General features: G+C 41.8%; 1 protein-coding gene across 1 annotated transcript in view; it reads left to right on the top strand.

Moving 5' to 3' along the window:
* LOC138473212 (protein-arginine deiminase type-3-like) overlaps positions 1-15,904 on the top strand; it is an 85,264-nt gene extending 69,360 nt beyond the window's left edge. Inside the window, exons 13-16 of the mRNA XM_069611780.1 lie at positions 4,348-4,441; positions 11,766-11,842; positions 11,961-12,089; positions 15,671-15,904. Of these exons, the coding sequence (XP_069467881.1) occupies positions 4,348-4,441; positions 11,766-11,842; positions 11,961-12,089; positions 15,671-15,904 (534 nt within the window). The remainder of the gene's footprint in view (positions 1-4,347; positions 4,442-11,765; positions 11,843-11,960; positions 12,090-15,670) is intronic.
* Positions 15,905-23,259: the final 7,355 nt, after the last annotated feature.

Consider the following 23,259-nt stretch of genomic DNA (forward strand, 5'->3'; position numbering starts at 1 on the left):
ACTGCTCCGTGCGGTCATGTAGCGCTCTTTCTAAATCGGCCTTTAAGTGAAAAGATCTTTTTAAAAAGATCTTTTCTCTTAAGGCCGACTTTCCACCTTGCTGCCAAACTGAGTGCCCCCACATCCATCCTCACCACCAAGTTCTAGGCCATTGCTCTTTTTATTGACAGCCTCAGTGAATACAAATCCAAATCATAGCACTGACCTCAGATTCACTGAGAGTGGAGGATTTCCCAATCCTCTCACAGCACACAAGATTTTCGAATCTTTTTCGCCTCTTTGAAGATCATCTCAATCCTATCAAACATGTTCCTCGTTCTCAGTAGGGGTGTGGTCACACTTCTGGCAAATGTGGAAATGCTTGGTGTTTCCTGCTACCATGTAAGGATATTACAGACCTTTCTCTCTGTGCCCAAGGAAGTTCTGCAGCTCTTTGGAAATCCCCAACATGGAAGAAACATGCTTTGGGTGTGGCTGTTGGTACTCTTGTTCAGAGAATTGCCTAGCATTTCAGTGCTGGACTTTCTTTGTGGGCAGGACCAAACTGATATTCAATTGGGGTTCTCTTCTGATAGGACAGAGAGCTAAAACATGAATGTAGGGATTTCTGAGTGGGTGCCAACTTATAGGTCAGGTTATTTGGCCTTTGTTCTATCTATTCATTAGAGGACCTCTCATGCATGTGGCACATATCTTGAAGAAATTTGAGACTTCAAAGTTATGCTTTGGTGAGGAAAGGTTACACACGTTATTTATTTTACAGGATGTGCATGGGGGCCTGACATGAGCATTAACATTCCTCTCATGTTCTTAGGATGATGGGTCGCCCCTTGGTACTCCTGAAAAGGCTATTGGTCTGCCTCTGCAACGCATCTGCAGACCTGCCGAAGGGCCCAGGGGCAGGTTCATTAAAATAGGCTGGATGACTCAGCCCAGACTTAACAGATATGATATGGAAATTTGCTGCATGCACATACCACCTACTAGCCCCCTGAAACGAATTCCTTGCATTTACTGTGATGAAATGTAATTTAAAGAGGTCTTGTATAGCACACCTCTACTATTTTGGTGGTCTTGTTCCATGTGGATATGTACAAGAAGGTATTGGTCTGTTGGAAAACAGGTGCAAACATTGTGTTTTTGAAGGGTTAAGGCTGAAAGTACCCAAGTCCTGAGTCTTGGTATGGTTCTATGTGGTTTGTGACAGTGACACTTGGATGTATGTTTTACCTAAAAGGGAAGACTCAAGATCTATGGGATGTTTATGTTTTCCTTTACACGTTTATAATGCGCCTTAGGCCCAAGGGCAAAAAGGAAGACATTACTAGTTTGATTCATGTAATATGTATGAGTATAGCTGTATGTCAAAATAAACTGTGAATGATTGATTAAAGGTGCAGGGACACAAGGAGAGTTGCAGGTGTGGGATGAAGGTGATATAGCTAAAGGTGTGGCAGACGGTGCCATGAGCTCTTAATTCATGGGTCTGCAACCTTTGGCTACTCAGATAGTTTGGACTAAAAATCCCATCAGGCCATGTGCGCATAATTCCTCACTGAAACTGCACTGATCCTGCAACTGGACCACTCTAAATGGCCTCGGCCCTGGGCCCTGCCACTCTCCACTTGCACTGATGCTCTGGAACCCCTTTGCACTGCGGGACTGTCTCTGTATCCCTACAGACCCCCCCTTCCCCCAGCACTTGTTCTGCACTTACCTCACACTTGCCACCAGCTGGCCCTATTTATTTATTTATTACGTTACGCCACTTACCTTGTACTGCACTTCCCCCCCTCCCCTTCCCCTTGCACTTTTCCCCCTCCCCCACCCCTGCACTTGCGCGATCTGAATGACACCTGGCCTAGTAAGATCGTTGTCTGTCTCCCCTTGTCCCCCCCTCCCTGCCTCGTCGCGCCTTGAAACACATGTGTATAGGCGCGTTACAAATACCATATCATATCATATCATAGTCAATGGTGAAGGACCATGGGAGTTGTAGTACAAAACATATGGAGAGCCTCAAGTTGCAGCCCCATGTCTTAGTGGCTCTGCCTAAATTAACATGGATGGAATTGTGCTAGTTCGCAAAAAGGTTTTATGTGTGCGCGAGGGCGGGGGTGGCAGGTCTAAGAATAGTGTTAAGGTGATAGTATTTGAGAGGTCAGTCAGTTAGATGGAGATGGGAGAGTCGGTTTTGTCTCACTAGGAGTCCTGTTATTGAGTTTTAGGGCTTTATCAGGTAGTGTTACATAAAGCAATCAATCCATAAATAAATAAATAAATAAAGCCCTCATACAGTAAACACAACTGATGAGATGGATGAAGGGTTTTTAATGAATGACAACCACTTTCATTGCTCTGGACAGCATTCCAAACCATCTTTTTCCTGGCAGCCATGGCATGACAGAAGAGAAAAGACCACATGAAAAACAGGCTCAAAATTGCAGTTCAGCCCCAAATGCTATGTCACATTCATTCTGCACAAGGGCACCCGCAACCTCAGCCATGTTTTGATTTCATCAGGGAGGAGTACCATAGGTCTCCAGGAACAGCAATCCCTGGGACCACATCTGGGCAAACCTGTCCCAATTAGGGGAAATTGTGCAAAATGGAAGAGTGATCGATGGACAGTAGCCAGGATTAGTCAGTCTGCAACGCTTCCCTTTTTCTCCCTCTTAGTCACCAGCTGCATTCACGCTCTCTGAACACAAGGAAGTCCACCTGATTTATATGTTGACCCTTAACTTCAGTGAAGTGGTCATCATCACACCTAATCACCCTTCGAAGATTATAAATGCCTCAAGTATCCCTAAACTTAAGAGATGCGTCCTGATTGACTTGCAAGCTCCACCATTTATGTTTTTATAACCTCATTTCCTAGTTCCATGTAGATGATTAATCTTTCTTTAATTGACTGGAATTAGTTGACGGACGCTATGCTTGCCACATAAACCCGTGGACACTGGTGTCCTACTCCCTAGGGTAGATGGCCACTGATCCTCGTGATTCTAGTAATCAGGGTAATCCAGTCAATGCTGGTCATGCACTAATTCAGGGTCCCACGCTTTACTGGTACACCCAACACTCGATGTCTCCACCTTGCGAGTGACACACTCGGGCATCATGGTAACCAAATTGAACGTTCCTCCATGAATGTGGGAGTATACAGACATTTATTTAAACCTTAAGCATTGTAGGTAAAGGCCACACCCTATAAACTCTTCCTATGAATAGCACAAATGTATCCCTTTCTGAACTAGCGCAGGAAAATATAATACAGTGGTACAAGTTCCAATTTTTCCTAAAATGAGATGTGGCCATATGTCTCTTTGCATATCGGTCCGGTCCTGCCGATAAGGCTGGGACAATCTTCATTGTCCTCTAATCATGAGGTCGAACAGCAAATCCAGTCAAGTGCTTCTGCGCTGTGTGTCTGCCTTGTTTATCTTCATCATTGAGGGGCAGGTTCTCTCTCTCTCTCTCTCTCTCTCTCTCTCTCTCTTTCTCTCTCTCTCTCTCTCTTTCTTTCTCTCTCTCTATCTCGCTCTATCTGTCTAGCGTTCTCTCTCTTTCTGCGTGTCTCTCAAGATGTAGCTAATAACAGAAGGGTAATTTTGAGTTTCACCTCCAAACGACACAATGATCTCTTCGACTGTTCCGTATTTAAAACCGCATCGTTTCACTGGCATCAATTTACAGGGTCTTACCTGCAAATATCTACTAAGCTCAGAATAGTGTACAATGGATAAATAAAGAGCACATCTCATTCCCCCATAAAACAAAATTGATTAAAAAATGGATTCTTTTGATTCAGTTAATATGTTGGTCCATCAAATACAGAAAAGAAGTACATCAACCACGCATGTGTATCCACAAAAATCACTTAAGATGACTGAAGGATCTGTAAATTGACTTAGATCAGTCCTGTGGCACTCACACACATTGTTCAATAGACTTGCTCCTACAATACATGATCAGACTCCACAGTCATATTGAATACTTCCTGTGATCTTCAGTTTGACCCTGCTCCCAATTTCCTATAACAAAGAGTTATGCTTCATGCTAAACAATTGTCAGCAACTCTGAAATAGTGCTATATGGTCCTCACCTGCATAATACATTTCTATCCAGGTGCAGGCTGTGCTTCTCCACCAATTGGTAATAGGCAACAACATATTTTCATAGTACAGATTTGCTTCCCACAGCAGACTCGAATAGCATAGAATGATTGTCTCTCTGGCATCTTATCCACTACCTAGAGGTTAACAGCTAAGTCAGCCTGGTTGCAGGCTGAGAGCACAATAGTCCCCTCCAGTGTTCTAACATCTAACTTTCTGTCTCGTCCAGGGTTTCCGGCTGCTCCTGGCCAGCACCACTGCCTGCTACAAGCTCTTTCAGGAAAAGAAGAAGGCGGGCCATGGGGACGCCATCATGTTTAAGGGTAAGGCAATGCCTGTTGTAATGTTTGAGAAATCTCATACTCTCATAATAGGCTACTGAATGTTTGGCATCCTTTGCAAAAGGTAAGTATGGCACTGTGCTTCCTCCTTCTTCATCCTGTCCATCTGCAGTGGTCTTAAATTGCCGAAACTTTGCCTATGTAGTAGTGAACTGGGACTCCACCCAGAACGTAAACTTGACCGTGGTCTGTGGAATGAAAGGGAAATAGGGAGAAGGAGAGCAAAACAAGACAAAGTGGAAGATAGAGAACAAAACAGATGGACATATGTCACAACACAAACAAGCGATAACTGGGAGACTTATAGCGATAGCTGGGTGTATGTGTTTAGACTAGAAAAAAAGGGTGACAATTTTTGAGTGATTTAAAAAATTGACACAATGTAACATTGAGAGTCACACAATAATTACCATTATTTATATAGTGTATTGCTTTCTCAATATGTATTCAATTGGTGAATTATACATTCAAATTTCTTTTACAATTCTCTAATCCATGGAAAATAATTATATTTTCTCAGATTCCCTTATTCCAAGAACAATCATTTTATTTTCTTGTTACACCTCTTCTGTAATCTTTTCAAATCTTTATAGAATATACACAAAAGGCCAGTGCATACACATAACTTTCATCACTTGTATTACCAAAAATAAGAGTCCAAATGAAAACACTCGGCCTACTTGCCACCTTGTTACTATATAATTAGCAAATGATGGTATCTCCAACACATTTGACAACAATATTTTCAATTTATAAATGAGAACACTCTGCCTTTTAAATTGTTGGGACAGGACCGCCAGGGTGTTGAAAAAACCGGAGAGGAAATTGAAAATTAATGAACATAGTGAAACAAAGAATAATAAGTCAAGCAAATATAGTAAACACAGAAATTAAAAGTCAAGGAATTAAAATTAAAGGAAATTGTTTACCCGAAGCTAGATAACATGCAGGTTCTACCATGAGATATATGTACATTTTGAAAGATTTTTATGGACACGGCTGTGCACAAGAAAATCAGATAGCAGGACTTGAAAATAAAGAAGATTCAAGGTGTTAGAATTGAGAAGCTATTGTAAAATGTCCCTGAAGAAGCTCAGTGCAGACATTGTAATTGAACAGGTCTCAAGAGTGAAACGCTTGTTAGCAAAGTGTTATCATTTGTAATTTGAAAATATTGTATATGTAGCAAAGTTTGTTGGAGATACAATAATGTGATAATGATACGGAATATGGATGGGAGAGTGAGAGTGAATCTCATGGATATTAGCAGAAGAGAGAGTCTCAGTACTGGTATTCAGGGAAGTCTTTGATAAGGATTCTGTTGATAAGATGGGCAGGAGGATGAGTCCTCTAGTGGAAGTATAAGGAGGAATTGGAGGATCTGTGATTTAGGGTTCAGTTGTGGTGGTATTTCAGGGGCCATTTGTGAGTGCAAGAATACAATGTATCGCTCACACCTAGGAGACATTGGGATAATATCCTGGAAGTGAGAAAAAGGCTGAATACTCTGGTCGGGGAGTGTGAGTTGTGGATTGAGGCAGGGTAGAAGCAGTTCAGTGTTGAAATCTGGGGCTTTTGGCAGCATGTCAGTGATGTGATTGGGCGAAAAGTGCTGGTATAAATAGAGCAGGGTTTCGAAGAGGTGGTTCTGGGATCAGGGGGCAGTAATAAATGTGTTGGCGTCTAAGATCTGGTGTGGACATTCATTGCTATCATGGTGTAATGGACTCAGATCAATGGTTTTGGACTGCAAGGCCAGTGGGGCTTAGTCAATTAGTTCTAGTATTGGGTGACAGGAGCATAGGGTTTAGACCGTGGGTGTGTAGATAGGTGGAAGTTCCTGTTGACGATCTGGCTGAGTATGGAAGAGGGTTTAGAACATGTATGCATTGTTGAGGCAGAGAGGTCTTTGGTGTTTACATAATGTAAATTACTTCCTGCTAATTTACTTAGTGGAAATAACTTACTTTGCATATATATATATATATATATATATATATATATATATTACATAGCCAATAACAGATCTGCGTACTGTTTCGCGGACATCTTATGCACTTGCTGATTGGTCAATTAAAACTTGTGGTGCGTCAGAATTTTTGAAACGGATGCCATGTTGGATTCGTGAACTGTGCTCATAGCTCACGAGCATCGCAGTAAGAACATTAAAAAACAGCATTACACTTGTCAAACTAATCAAACAATCTCTGAGGATATGAGGGGTGATGAGGACGGGATATGGCCACAAAAAGGCACAAATCTGGTGCTTTTCCTCTCTGAAGTCCGCAAACATCTCAGATGTTCAGAGGCATTACTGGGATGTTCGCGAACTTGGCATAAGCTTGAGGAAATCCATACATATTTCTGCATTATAGGGTCAGTGAAAAGCAGTTTTTGGATGGCTTATAACTTTGGCGCCATTTAACGAAACGGCATGAAATGTTGCCATATCATTTTAAACCCATCTCCGAAAGCTTCTTCAAAGTTTGCTGCTGTCTCCCCAAGAGGGGTCAAGAATTAGAGGGGAGTCCAAAAATGTACGAACGTCTTATATATTTGGTGCCATTTTTTTCAAATCTGCTGACTAGTTTGCAAAAAGATTTTAGATCCAACTGAATGTTTTTGTAAAGTTTCTTGGAATTTTGGCAAGAGGGGGCAACATTAGAGGGGGGGGTGTCAATATTTTTAGATGGCTTTATGCACAAAACGTCCCCTTAACAATGTTTTTCATTGAATTTCATAGGTTTTTATTAGTCCAACTTAACCATAACGTCCCTTTAACAAAGATTTTTCAGTGAACTTCATAGGTTTTTATCAGTGCAACTTAACCATAACGTCCCCTTAACAACGTTTTTTCATTGAATTTCATAGGTTTTTATTAGTGCAACTTAACCATAACGTCCCCTTAGCAAAGTATTTTCATTGAATTTCATAGGTTTTTATTAGTGCAACTTAACCATAACGTCCCCTTAACAAAGTTTTTTCATTGAATTTCATAGGTTTTTATTAGTGCAACTTAGCCATAACGTCCCCTTAACAAAGTTTTTTCATTGAATATCATAGGTTTTTATTTGTGCAACTTAGCCATAACGTCCCCATAACAATGTTTTTTTCATTGGATTTCATAGGTTTTTATTAGTGCAACTTAACCATAGCGTCCCTTAACAAAGTTTTTTCATTGCATTTCATAGGTTTTTATTAGTGCAACTTAACCATAAAGTCCCTTAACAAAGTTTTTTCATTGAATTTCATAGGTTTTTATTAGTGCAACTTAACCATAACGTCCCTTTAACAAAGTTTTGTCTGTGTATTTCATGAGTTTTTACCAGTGCATGCTATTTTCCTACAATTTACTAATATCATACCTACCGAATATAGCGATATTTGTGTCCAATTTACAAAGTGTCCCCTTAACACTCTGCCATTTCCCACCTTCTGGAATCATTTTTAACACTCCTATACACTTTTTGCAATTATTTCAACTAGTTTTGTATTCGTAGAAGTCTCCGAACATCTGACTTCATTGCCGACCTTCTGGACAGTGCCATATGACCATACGCTGGCGTACGGCATGATGACGTGTCCGAGAACCCGTCTGCACTTCACAATAAGATCCGTGCTTCTCGGGCTTTTCGGATCTGCATTTTCAACTGATCTAGGAACTTTCAACTTCAACATTTTCATTGCCCAGCTTCAACACCTATTCCTACTCATTATCCATTAACAATCTAGTACACAGTACATACTTTTAGCAAAGCTGCTATTTATTTTAAAATGGCATCAGCTAATGCCATCCCTCCTCCCCAAGAGCCACCACCACTGCTGTAATCAGGGAGACTGAGAAACACTGCCCTCTACCTTAGAAATAACACACGCACAACATTTTCCCCTGTCCACCTACCCCTCCATATTAGTGTTTGGTGCCTCTTCCCTCATTTCCCTCCCCACCTTTCGGTTTTAGCTCTCCTGCCAAAATAAAAAAGACATCCAAAAACAATAAAATAAATGTTCCTTTACGAACCACCTTTCACAGTTAAAAAATAGAACTAAAAAAAACTCATAGACTCGATCTACTTTATATTTCTCAGTAACGTACATGGACTCAATAAGATTTTCCACCATTTCCATTTTCATTCTGTGTTGTGCTAATGGGAATATTGTGGCGTTCAACCTCCGTTCCAGGGACTGGAACGGTGGACACTGGCCTGGCAGCGCAAGTTATCAGCCCAAGCGAACGAAGAGTGGATAACGAGGTCTCTGGACCATTATCCCCCCATTCCAGCCCCTGTAACGGGGATGAAGGCCTTTAGCACCCTAGGTCCCGGTGTGGGAAGGAAAATCCTTTTACAAGATGGCCACTATGGAAAGGGAAGGGAGGGTTCCATACAGGGCCCCTCTTCGCTTTCCATGGCAGCCTGCAGGAGGCAAAAAGAGAACTCTACGACCATATTACCACAAGCACATTTTTCTTCCTTTTCAAATCAATCCCAATTTCGAATAACATTACCACAAAGCCAGTCCCAGGTGGACATGGCCAATTTAACCCCATGTTTTGTCCATCGTGGTCATGGCCAGTAGCCAGATTGTCCGGATCATGACCTTATTCCATGACCCGCACAATCTGTCCTCAGTCACCAAAGGTATATCACTATTTTTTGTACCTACATTATGACACTTGTCAAACAAAAAAAAACACAGGCACATTTGCAAAACGTGCTTTCAGGTCCTTCTCAATGCTCCTTACACAAGTTTGCTGGAAATCCACCCATGTTTTATTTTTTCAAACGTGTCAAATGTATGCACATGCAATCGTCATGTAACCTAGCCCCCACTTGACAAATCCATTCAGACTTTACGAAAACATTTATATCTAGATCTATAATCTTTTTGCAAACCTTTGTGTAGATTCGTCAAATTGCACCTCATTTATAAGCCTTTATGTTATTTTGGGAGCCCCCCTCTAATTTTGCCCCCTCTTACAAAATCCCACCAAACTTCTCAAAAACATTTATATCTATATGTATTATCAGTTTTCCAAATTAAGTGTAGATTCATCAAATGGCACCTCATTTATAAGCCGTTACATTATTTTGGGACCCCCCTCTAATTTTGCCCCCTCTTGACAGGATCCCAGGTCAGGATCAGGTCAGGAATATAATTGCAAAAATTTCATGCAGTTTCATTAAGTGGCACCAAAGTTATAAGCCATCCAAGAACTGCTTTTCACCAACCCTGTAATGCAGAGGTGTCCGCGAACTTTACAGGACTGTTCGTGAACATCCAAACCGTTCACGAAGTGAAAAACACCTGGTTTTTTGCTTCTTGCAGCCATAACCCATCCCATCTTCCCTGTAATGCAGAGGTGTCCGCGAACTTTACAGGACTGTTCGCGAACATCCAAACCGTTCACGAAGTGAAAAACACCTGGTTTTTTGCTTCTTGCAGCCATTACCCATCCCATCTTCATCACCCCTCACCTCCCCAGAGATTATTTGATAAGTTTGACAAGTGCAATGTTGTTTTTTTTTAATATGAACAGGGAAGTGTGTCCGCGGAGCGAACATAGATATCACACATTTTTTGAGACCTACTTTTTGGTCATTTTAAAAAAAACTACTGGACGGATTTTCACCAAATTTACAAAAACACGCTTTTGGGACCAAGCTGCTGCCCCTACCGGGAATATGGTGAAAATCTGTCCAGCGGTTTGGGCTGTAGGCGCGACAGACATTTTTTCTCTATTCAGTCTATGGGAAAAAAAGAAATTTTGGGACCCTCCCATAACTTTGCCCCCCCTTGACCAAATGACCACACCTCACCACTTTGTTTGTTTGTTTGTTTGTTTGTTTATTGTATTTGTATAGTGGACCTGACCCAGAGGTATTTGGGCGCTTTAATGATGCTAAAATCCTGCAGGTGCTTCTTCATGGGGAGGGTACATCACAGGGGTGGTGATATCTGTCTACTGGCAACTTAGGCTATTAAAACCGTCCTTCCATTTATTTTTGAATCTGACCATCCTGTGTCGCCCAGAACGCTGCAGTATAGTCTTTCCCAATATGCATCGGTTTCCTGTTACCGTAGGAAATGACATTGGTCACCCGTCCAACAAAGAGTTCTGTTTAGGACTCTTTGCCTAATCCATAAATGTATCTACGGAAGAGTGCCCAGTTATTTGACTACTAAAATCCATCTCTTCCATCTAACACGCTCTCTCCATACTACTGGGCAAAGTATTCTGACTATCCCATCATCTCACTTCGCTTATAAGGGTGATCAACCAATCAAAGGGTCTCGTTTGTGGAAACCATTGCCAGTTGATCTTCGGAAGATTTCTTTCCTGAACCTTTTTTGAAAAAAAAAACAAAAAACGTGCTTGTTTTTATAAACGTTAGTCTTTCACTGCTTGAAGTTTTCTGGGAACAATAGGAAAAAACCATCTGTGCCTAGATGCAGGCCTCTACTTGGATTCCATTGGATGCGCGGAATACAAATACAAAATCAAATCGAGGTCAATGAGATGAGAAACTCGAAAGATAAAAAGTGGTGTGTTGATTCCACCAGAAGCCAGGAAGGAACAGCCTCACCCATGAACAGCTATTTGCTACAGAAAAATGGGGTGGGGGTATTTGGGGGGACGCGGTTGCCTTTCTGGAGGTAAGGTATGGGCGGCTGTCTCCCCATGAACTAATTGCAGTTTTAGGTCCTCGGGTATAATTTTTAAGATGAGTGCCAAAATTGTTTTTGCATGGTATTGAATCTAGTTCCAAAACCTGCCAAAAAAACATGTTTTCCAATGGTATATGCTCTTGAATGCCTGGTCATTTCCTTCCTCCTTGTAACACAGGGACCCTCCAGTGTCTCCAGCTTCACCCTTGCTTGCCTATTTCTGGCCCATCTTGTCTGCATATTTCCTATATTCGCTTGACACACTAACTCTATGTGGTCTCCCACTTTACCCTGGCCTCCTCAGCACTGTTTCTTCTTTCTGTGTGTCCATGCTCTGCCTTCTTGTGACACATGGGCCCTTATTGTTCTCCAGCTTTTCCAGTATAAGACAAACCCACTCAACCATACTCCATTAAACAGAATCAGGTCAGGAACCTGCCTGATCAGCTGAAAAATACCATAGAAATTGATTTTCAGAACATTATCTGATGCTTAATAAATACAGGTGTTTGTTGGCTCACAAAGTTCAAAATCCTTTCAAACATCTGTGCTGGCTTCTAATTATTACACTTCAAGCAGTTATAATTACAGACCCCGTCTTCTATAGTTCATACTGCATTGTTCTCATTATTTTCAGGGTTGAAAGTCGAGACGTGCACAATAGACCAAATCCTATCTGATGAAACCCTGAAGAAGGAAAATGAATTTGTGCAGGTAACTTAAAGAAAATATTACTTTCCCTCCTCTCTGAAGATTCCCCTTAGTGATGGGGTTTTACCCTAATGTTTTGTTTCCAAACAATGACCCTCTCTCCCTTTTTCCATCTTCGCAGAGCTGCATAGACACGAACAGAGACCTCCTGAAGAAGGAGCTGGGGCTATCCGAGAAGGACATCATTGACATCCCTGCTTTGTTCAAGCTAGATAGCGACGCCTTGGCTTGTGCCTTCTTCCCAGACATGGTACGGAAATGGGGGCAGCTGCATAATCGTGGTCTACTTGCGCCCTCTCCAACAGAGGTACCCCCACAAAAGCCAGTAGGGCACCAGGAGAAAGCGAAACATACACTACGGTTAGGCATCATTATGTGTTGACCATGGTACCCTAGACAATCAGCAAGATATTGCACTAGTGATGTGTTGATTTACATGGCATAGGAAGTGATCTGTTGAAGAGATAGTGTAGGTTGACTGCATAAAGCAAGTCAGAAATACCTCGGAGAAACTGTACTATACCTGCAGAAGCACAGCTGTAAAACAGCAGATATTTTATATCTGGATAATATCATGGGAATTGAAAAATAATAAATGTCCAGTTGAGATTTACAGCAGAACATGAAATGGGGTTAACTTGTGTATGACACCATATAATCAACCAGTTATGTCATGCTTAAGAGAAACTAAGAGAAACTATTTTCCTGGAGTAAAAGTGGCAAGAATTATGCTCAGAAGCTAAAGACCAAGTAGTAATACTAGGTCACACGGCGGCTCTCTTTGGGGCCCAATCTGGGTACGTAGTTATTCAAAGTTCAAAGCTCAAAGCGATATGAATAGGTATCCAAAATGTATAATGCTTAGTCAAAAAAATATAGATGAGTCTGTTTCATGGTTGAGTATCCAAAGTGATTATTTATCCAAAAGAAGTTCAAAACAAGAACAGAAAATTTCACTAATGAATTCTTAGTGAGGGAGCAATTGCCACAGTCCATACATAATTCAGACTGAAATATGCCAATGCATTTCGGAAATCATTTTCTTCTTCGGGGCAAGTCTTATTGGTGTGACAAGTGGTATAGAACCAAGCGTGTCTGCCCACAGGGATGGGCCAACAGCAATGTCGTAGACAGCAGAGGTAAATAATGTTTGTAACAAATCTTTAAGCACGTAGGGCGTGCAGATCCTCCTGTGTGTGGCTACACTGCAGTAACACAGACTGCCGTGTTAAGCCGTTGCCGGGATAACGATACTTTTGTGGCACACGTAGCAACTTGAATCTTTAAGCACAAGGAGAGTGTGAATCCTCCTAAGTGTGGCTTCACTGCAGTAACTCAGACTGCCGCGTTGCTAGAAGAATTATGCTCAGAACAGAAACCCTCTCATTCTTCAGAGTCCACACTGGAGAGATGTTTCCCAACAAACAGTTCTGGCAGTGCTTTACTCAAAATGTGCATCCTTAAACCACCACATACTGCTAGTGGATCCTGTAAACATCGAAGCAGAATCACCCACAAGGCTGAGTCAATGGGCTGGAAGTGATGGATGTTTAGACCTGAATCCAGATTTCAGGGTGCCTCCTGCAATTCGACAAATCACACATTTATTATGCGTGTTTTGTCGCGCTACAAATACACAAAGAAATAAGAAAAAAAATTGAAGAGAAAACACTGCACTTGATGTGTCGCAGGAGAATGCCTGGACCCAAAGAGTGTGTCTTGTAGACAAGAATCCATTAAGCTGGCCAACATGAGTGCATGAAACTATCGCTGGCCCTAATAAGCAAAAAGCCTAAAAGTGAACTTCTATAATGGAATTGATAAAAAGTATCGGCATAAGTGTGTCCTCGGCTGAAATAAACTGCTGAACATAAAAGATGGACTCACATTCAAGATAAATCCTAGTAACAACAGGGATATTCAACAAGCGTGCAAGAAGAGATACATTTACTTTGGTTTTAATAATGAAATTTAAGTAGAGTGAAATAATATGCAGTAAAGTCAAGGATTACTGGGATGGCATATTTAATTTGACAAGCTGAATCGCCATGGTCCACTTGTGTGAAGAATAGAACTGGTTGGTTGGTATAGAACTATGCATCATTGCTAAAGTGTTGGATTAGCAAAATGTGAGTTGCTTAAAATGGCACGGAGTGAGGCCAGAGATTGCCTGCGCAAAACAAAGTGGAACACAAACCAGAAATCAAATGATGCAATAGATCGAAAATACAAATAAATCTGCAACTCAGTAGATGACAGCACAACTGAAGAAAGAGGAAAAGAAACAAACTCAATGTAAGCACCAGCATTTATACCTCTTCCGTTCATTCCCAGTGGCTGTGGCAGATGTTACTTCCATGGTCCGCACAAATGCAGCGCCCCGCCTATGAAGTCTGGAGGTGGGAGCCCATTTGGCTCCCCACGCCAAATCATGCTGATTGGAAATGATCCCAGGCACTCATAATCTTAGCAAGCCTCAAATAGGAGAAAGGTAGAAGAATAACCTGGCCCAGGGAATCAAATGGCAGTGAAAAAGAAACGCAGGTACATTTCACAGGAACAGAAGAGATGAGAGTAAAGGCAGATGGACCACAAACAAACAGAGCTGTAGGTTAGGTCATGTTCAAGAGATGTGAAATGAGGATTCAGGCCAACGATCTCTTTGGAGCAAAGGCGAGAACAGGATCCTACTAGATCGCATAGACCAGACAGGATCTACTGAAAACTACTAGAACAAATAGATCTGGTCAGGTTGGCATCGGAAAACCTCTTGCCTGAATCAATGAACTAATTTGGAATTTCAGAAAGCTTTGCTATTACACAGGTCTTTAATATCTGGCCCCGCCATCTGGGAGTGCCATGCAGCCCTCGCACCTGCTTGGCCGCAATTGTTTGTGTCCGTGATCCTTTCAGTGGCATTTGGCGCTATTAAAATTGTTATGAATAGGGTATAATATAAAGTATGCTTATAAGGAAAATGTATTTTAGAGGCCTCTATTTTCAAAACTCTTTCCATCTCCAATATACACACAATCGACTTAGTTTGGCAACAGAAACTGACCTTGCTGTGTGTAATCAACAACATTCTTGTTGCATTGAATAATTTTTACCCACCAAAAAGGGAAGAATTGCATCAGACTTTTCTTCATTTGTTAAATCATGGCTGCACGTGGTCCGCAAGCTGAAATAACCCGTGATCACTGGTGCAATCTATCAGGGATTTCTGGGTTTTAAGTAAACGTTTGAAAGTGGAGGCCAATTCTGAATCTACAATGCATCCTGAATTAATAATGCTAAATGTCTAGTCAACACCTTTCTGGTTTGAAGTATCTTGGGGCTGAAGACTCCTCTACTGCTTTAAAGATGTCCCTATATCTACACTAACTCCACCCTTCCCTTTTCAATAGTATCAAAGGCCTTAAGTTATGCAGCACCCTGGTGTGAGGCCACGCCTTATGTGAATGGGTGTGCCCTTTGTTTTTTGTTCCCAGGGCCACTTCCTGTGGAGTGGCTGTCTCCCTGATGAGGATGTTACCTACCCTGTAGATGTAAAGAGATCCATCTGCCTATACTAGGCACTTAAAGGATTCCCGAACTAGAAAGAAAAAATTAAGGCTGCATAAGAAAGATACCCCATACTCAATCCCATGTGGAAAAGTGGAATATTTTAATTCATTCATGACAGCAGATTCTATATGGATATTAGGTCAAGCCGCATAGAGCATATAGAACCTGTGGCATAACGTTTTGCATATTCTTGCTCTATCCCACCATGCTATCGCAGGTTTAGCGTTCTGTAACATTTTCTTCTTTCCCCATCCCTATCCTCAGGTGAATATGCTGGTGCTGGGGAAGCATCTGGGCATTCCAATGCCCTTTGGCCCAATCATCGACGGAAAATGCTGCCTGGAAGAGAAGGTGTCCTCGCTTCTGGAGCCCCTTGGACTGAGCTGCAACTACATCAACGACTTCTACACTTATCACCTGCTCTCTGGAGAGGTGCACTGTGGAACCAACGTCAGGCGCAAGCCATTCAGCTTTAAGTGGTGGAATGTTCCTCTATAACTCAATACCAGAGAACAGCCATTAAGGAAACAGTGCTAACATTTTCCAACAAGCTCATCCGACAAATGTCATGTGATACATCTAGACCAATGGAAACATTTCAAATTATATTGGAGGTGCTGAAGGAGAGATAATGTGGGGAGGGGGTTGCATCAGAAGCCTATATTCAGATTAGCCTTCACTTCCTTGTGCAAAAAATATACAAATAAAAGGGTGTGGATGCACTGTTTGCTTGATTCTAGATTATCATTACATCATGCACTGTCCACTATCTGAAGAAGACTGGACAGATGGACATGTAATTTCACTAGGTTTTTCATGTTGGTCTTTCCTTCTCCAATAGAAAGCCGCTATCATAAGATTCCTCTTTTCTTTCTCTTGAAAACTCCTTAGATAGTAAATTATTATTTTAGTAAGTCAATGGATAAAATGCAATGTAAAGTGACAATTTGATAAATGTAAACTCGCAATCTTAAAGTATATTTTCAATAAATGTGATAAAGAAGAAAGTTGTAGACTACTCACTATGTATTCGACTATGTACACAAACATGTTCCAGTGAAATCACAGGAAGTGTTATCACACAAATGGATATGACAGTGAAATGGATACAACCTCACCAAATGGATGGAATTGCCAAAATCTACCTGAAACCGATCGTGTCCTCGAACTCTTCACTGTAAAAGTATCAAAAATTGAAATTGTTCAAATGAAACCAATCTGAAATGGACAAAACATCCTGAAACAATTTGTAATGAGCGTGCTTATTGACACCCAACTTCTCAAAATGTTCAGCAGCTCAACAGTTACAGGACCCCATTCTCAGTTGCTTGAGATCTCAAGGAGCTCAACTTGTGGGACTGTTCGCCAGATGACTAGACTGACAGCTTTCTGCTAAGAAAAACAGCAAGGTTAGAGAGGGCGTATGATGGCTATGGGATGTACGTTGGAATTTCGAATTGCGGAAATATTGCACATTTTTGTTTCCTAAATTGCGGCTGTTGGGGCAGGGGGGCACATCCCCCTTTGTCCCCCCGCCTCAACTATTTCCCGTACCCCACCCCGCCCGTATATTTTTTTTTAAAATGTGCCCAAGAATGGAGAAATGTTCGTAAAAATCAGTCGATTATTTCTCCATTTGTTATTTTAGCAATGTAGTTTTATAATGTTTTATACGGAACTTTGGCTTGAGGAGCTTTTTGTGATATCACTGTGAAACCCCCGCAACCAGTATTTTAATTTAGATTGGTGTGTGAAAGATGGAGACTAAGAGATCCCCCACTCTGTTTGTTTGTAAGCTAATGTGTATTTTCCACTGATATCAGAAAGGGCCAATAAACAAAACTATTTTGAGCACCAACACATGTGATTTTGGAACTTTGTTCATACACAATTATGGCGCAGCAAGAAGGTGTGTGGAAAATACACATTACCTAGTTTTATACGGATACCATGGCTAGGGAGACGAGGGCTGAGATATGATTCAGGGGGGTGATCTTTGATGACGGCAGAGCAATTAGGAGAGCAGTGGAGTGTCGAGCTATAGCTGGTGTTGCGTACTAGGTGTGGAGCAGTCAGCAATAACTCATAAATATGCTTTTGTAGAGCAAGCTACAATGGGGCTCTGTTAGTGCCGAGCTGGTTGTATGTCGAGCTGAGTTTGGCGATCTTTATGCATACATTCAAATAGTCATTAATATAAGAAACAAGTTACAAAATATCCCTGACACATTGATGTGCAGCTATATCATCTTAGATTTCACAGAAGGACATGATGCCTCGCCGTGGGGAGATTTGGGTAAGGGACAGTCATTCAGGAGCAGTCCCTCAACTCAAGATGGAGAGCAATGAAGTTGGCTAGCCCATAGAGAATTTAAGAGATTTCCTGATGGTGCATTTCAAAATTAGGCAATGCTGGGACACAGTTAGTTCCCCGATTGGAAAATCTTCATCAGAAAACAGGTTATGAAAGCTAGCCTCTCCTGGCAAGTTACCAGAAACACATGCCCAACAAAAGAACACGGAATTAATTTAAAACACACCTCTTTACAAGCAAACATATTTTCGTGACAGTATTGGCAGGGTGGCCAGATGATCCATGTCCATGGAAACCTAGTAGTAGAGATATCTGGTATCCGATGCTTAACTTAAATATATTTGTATGACGAAATTACTTCTGTCCTGCAGGAGTACAAGGGTCAGTATCGGCTAAAGCGCCTACTAGGCCTCAGACTGCTGCAAACCAAGATTGATCCAGGCCACAATGTTTGTAAAAGATATGTTCTAGGATGCAAAAAGGAAATCAATGACCTAACCAGTCTCTGGAGCCCAAAACTGGACCAAGGTGTCAGTTATAGGTCAAAAATACCTTCTTGCAGTTCTTGGCAGTTTGACTGCATCGAACCAGCCTTCTTGATGCTGTCCATTCGGTTTGACAAGGTTCAAGTGCAGCGGTTGCATTGTTCTAGAAGGGGACGGTGTCCAGCAAAGGTTGAATGGGAGCTTGCTGCGGTTCGAATGCGATGCTTGAAGAACTGCAGTTTCAGTGGGCCACCAGAGTCAGTTTGACAGTTGCTTCAGCTACGAAGATGCTGGTGACTGGATGCGCGATTCTTACTGGATTGATTTGATCACGCATTCAAGGGTCTGTGGGTCATGAGGGCAGCCAGGGCTGGTTCAAAGGTCAACTTGAAGAGATGGGAGACTAGAAGTGCAGTCCGGTTTGAGTGGTTTCCTGCAGCGTTCGAGGATTGGGGCTCAACTGTCCACCAGGATTGGTTACACTGGCGATGGAGGTCAGTAGTGAAGATGCTGATGGGTCAAGCGGCAGTTCAAAGGCATCAGATGCAATAAAGAGTTCATATTTTTAGCCAGTGCAACAACACACTGAGTTAGTGCGGTGCAGTTGCAAATAGGTTGAGGTATGCAGTTCAGCGGTTCGGGTACAGCAGTCACATTGTTTTAGACAGAGAGCAGACATTGAGCGGAGGTTGAAGAGGAGCTCCTGCAGTTTGAATGGGATGCTTGGAGAAGTGCGGATCGTGAGGACCGCCAGGGTCTGTTCAACAGTCCGTTTGATGAAGAAGTGGCTGGTAACTGGATGCGCAGTTCGAGTCAAGTGGCTCCGGTGTGGCGTTTGAAGGTTCTAGTACGAAGGATCCCCCAGTGTTTGGTAAACTGTCGATGAAGATTGGTAACAAAGATGTAGGTGGTTCGAAGAGGCAGTTTGAAGGTGGCAGGTGTACTGAAGATCTTCAGTTTTGGGCCGGGCAACAACGTGCTCGGATAGTACAGTGCAGCGATGAACAGGGAGGATAGCTTAGTGGCAACGTGCCCGCCTTGGAAGCAAGACGAAGCGGAGCAGCACAGGTTCGATCCCCGGGTCCACGCTTAGAAACCTCTGGGTATTAAGCGTGTTATACATAACCTATCATATCATAACGTGTTTGAACACACAATGAAGCAGTTATAGGTTTTAGTGTGCCAAGAGCAGTTCTGCCGGGTACTGTATGTTTGAAGGTGTCGAACGGTTTGAATCGCTGTTCAAAGTAGTTTGATTGGAGAAACACAGTCTTCCTGACTGTCTTGGTCGTCTGGTTGTTGCGAGTACCAATCCCGGGGCTCAAGGATATGTTTCAGTCCTTGTTCTCGTGCTCCTACAAAGGGGAGGCTGGCCCACAACTGCAGGTGTCCCTCAACACGGTGAGGACCTGAGTACCATTGTGGCTGGCAGACAGGCATGTCTTGTCCCAGCATCAGTTCCCCCCCACTGGTCACTGTGGATGTATAGGGGACAGAGCTTACCTCTGCCTTGAACCCTGAGTCTTTACCTCTCTGATGGAGAACTTTGGGAAGATCAACTTCTGGAACAGAGGTCCAATGGATTCATCGTTAGGTGTTTGTTCCAAAGTGAAAAAGTAGGAATGGGATACCCCTCCTCCAAAAACATACAGGCAATTGGATTAAAGTTATCCTGCTTTATGAGTAAAATCCCTGTTCTTAGAACAAATGGGCTTTGCTTTCTGACATCACACTCAAAGTGCTTTGTGCTAAAGGAAGTGGTAGGGTAAGGAAGAAAAGATAGATGCAGAGAGAACCCTTCCTCCAGCTTTAAAGATGTCCCTCTGTCTACACTAACTCCACCCTTCCCTTTTCAATAGTATCAAAGGCCTTAAGTTATGCAGCACCCTGGTGTGAGGCCACGCCTTATGTGAATGGGTGTGCCTTTTGGTTTTTGTTCCCAGGGCCACTTCCTGTGGAGTGGCTGTCTCTCTGATGAGGATGTTACCTACCATGTAGATGTAAAGAGATCCATCTGCCTACACTAACTCCATCCCTTCCCTTTTCAATAGCATCAAAGTCCTTTAGTTATGCAGCACCCTGGTATGAGGCCACGCCTTATGTGAATGGGTGTGCCCTTCGGTTCTTGTTCCCAGGGCTAATTCTTGTGGAGTGTGTCTCTCTGAGAAGGAGTTTACCTGCCCTCAAAAAGGAACAAAGAGAGGCAATCCCCAAGGCAATATTTCTGCCAGGAGTGGCAGGGACAGCCTTGTCTAGGATGAATACACAGAATTCTTTTATAGCTCAGCTGGGCTCACAGGGCTGACACATGTGTGATATCAATTTGCTGTGGATGTAATAATTATGAGAAATACCATTCACCATACCATAACTGAGGTATGGCTTATATTTAAAGATGTAGCCACCACCAGAACAGTACTCTTATAATTATAGGGTTTGGGCATAGCGGTGCATACCTTAAATGCAGCCTCTGCTCGACAGTGATTTGGATGTAACTGCTGCTGTCAAATGAGCACCTGTGATCAGGGGTGTGACTGGCTTATATGGGCAGCTCTGGAGATAACCCCGGTAGGCATCTGCATCCTGGGCCTCTTATGTATAGTAACTTATTTTATTTCCAAATGTTGTCATAGGAAAAGGGCTGGGATTGCGGAAAATGTGCAATATGGGGCCACTCTGAAAATAATTTCTAGGGCCTCCTTTGATTCCGAGTCCATCCCTGCCTTTTTACCTATGAACATGCTGTGTCACTAGACGAGCAGGTGCTGCAGATCAGGAGACATCAGCAGCAGGGCACATGTACACGCTATGCTTTTGGCATGGAGTATTTGAAAGGGTAATCTGATGATCAGATTAACCTTCCTGAGATGGAATTACCCGTATCATTTTGTTATATTAATAAAAATCAAAAATTCCAGAACTTCTACACACTTGCCAAATGGCAATCCATCACAATTCAACGGAGCATAAACACGATAGTGATTGCCATAGCCAAATTAAGTTCACAACTTAACTATACAGAAAAGAAGCCAGAAGAACCCAAGCATGTGCTAAATCACTGAACAGTCAGATCCATTCTCAGATCCAAACAGAGGGAACCTTCCTCTCCATATAAGAACGTGACTTTGTTCCCTCAGTTCCTTTTAATCTTGCTGGCCACAAACAGTTGCATGTATTAGAACATACCAGGGATTAGACTGTGGGGTCTGGACTTCCATCAGTAAGTTAGTTGACTGTATTCTTAGTTACAGCCTCCCTTTTATTCCAGTTCATGGAATTACCCCAACCATAAATCAAAGGGTTTATTTCCATGTACCAAAAACGTACTGCTCAAAAACTCTCCAGGCAAAAAAAAAACAGACAAACTTAAAACTCAGATGCTGTTTCACTAAAAAATAGAGAGAACGTTTGGAAAATGGAGATGACAATGGAAGGAGGGGAGAAAAGTGGGAAAGCAGAGGGGTTAATGAGACAGTAAAAAAACAGCAATGGAAGTCATGACGGGAATTCAGGGAGAAAATAGAGTGAGACAGGAAGGGGGCACCATGGGTGAAGAACACGAGTGGGGGCAGTGATCAAAGAATGGAGAAACAAGGGGTTTCTTCCCATCTGAATAAAAGATGAGGAGAGGGAAGTTTAAAAAAAACCAAAGCAGATTCCGGGCTCAGGAGCTGGAAGGTCGCCAGAATGAAATAAGGGAGAAAACCGTGAGTGGGCGAAGAACTAAAACTAAAGATTAGAAAGAAGGGGCTGGTGCAGAGGGTAGCCCTTCAAAGCAGTACATTCATTATGTTCGAGTATGAGTGAACAAGTATCATCCAGTTCATATATAGATGATGCCAAGACAGATTTTTCAGCCACATGAAAATGGTGGCTAGTCTTCTGCCAGTAGGAAATTCGGTGAATTTTATATCTGAGAACACTGAAAGATTGTATATATAGCAATCTAGCAAGGCAAATGTTTGGACTAGAATAATACTAGCCAATAGGTTCTCCTCCATGACATGGCCAAACTAATCATCAGATTTCTGTGCTTGCATAAAACATAAGTCGAATGACACATGGCTGCTTTCCACACAATATGTATAAGGACATGTGCCACAAGATATGGACATCCAGGTCTGGAAAAGAAAATAAGAAGAAAGATGTCCCCGTTGGAGTATTACTCAGATACACGTTTGCCAAGAAAGTTAGTTTTTTCTATTGAATTTAAAGAAGCGTGCAATGTGAAAGGGTCTGAAAGGCTACACAAAGGTAGCTACAAGAGCATAAGTAGTGGTGTGGTATACCTTTCATCAAGCTTTCAGTTGGCAGGTGGCTCTACCCCCTTAGCATGCCCCTGAACCCTTATAAATTTGGTTGAACCCCTATAAGTATAATGCCCCCAAAAATGTGATATGATATGATATATGTCATTTACAATGCACCAGTACACAAGTGATTCAAGTTTTATGTAAACTTGATAAGAACCCTGTTTTAGTGTATGTAACATTTGCAAGAGATGTATCTGAACCCCTATACATTTTCTTGAACCCCAATAAATATGATGAGCCCCAGAAAATGTAATTGATACATTTTACATGAATTTATTTAAATTTGTTAATTCCAATGAGTTCGATATAAAATGTAATACAAATGTACCCGCACCCCTATATATTTAATTGAACCCCAATAAATATGATGACCCCCAAAATGTTGAAATAAATTTTATATGAATGTATTGATTCCCAATAAATTTGATGACCCGAAAAATGTATATATACATTTGAGAATACATTTGATTGAACCCCAATAAATTTGATGGTGCCTCAAAAATGTCATACAAATTCGATATGAATTGATTGAACCCCAATAAATGTGATGGCCCTAAACATTTTTATATACATTTGCTATGCATTGATTGAACTCCAATAAATTTGATGACCCCAAACATTTTTATATAAATTGATTGAGCCCCATTACATTTGATGACCTTCCGAAATGTTTTATATAAATTTGATTAAACCCCAATAGATTCGATGACCCCAAAAAAAATTCTATATAAATTTGATTGA

This window comes from Ambystoma mexicanum, chromosome 8 (assembly GCF_040938575.1).
Source record: "Ambystoma mexicanum isolate Mex_15411 chromosome 8, UKY_AmexF1_1, whole genome shotgun sequence".
Taxonomy (NCBI): domain Eukaryota; kingdom Metazoa; phylum Chordata; class Amphibia; order Caudata; family Ambystomatidae; genus Ambystoma; species Ambystoma mexicanum.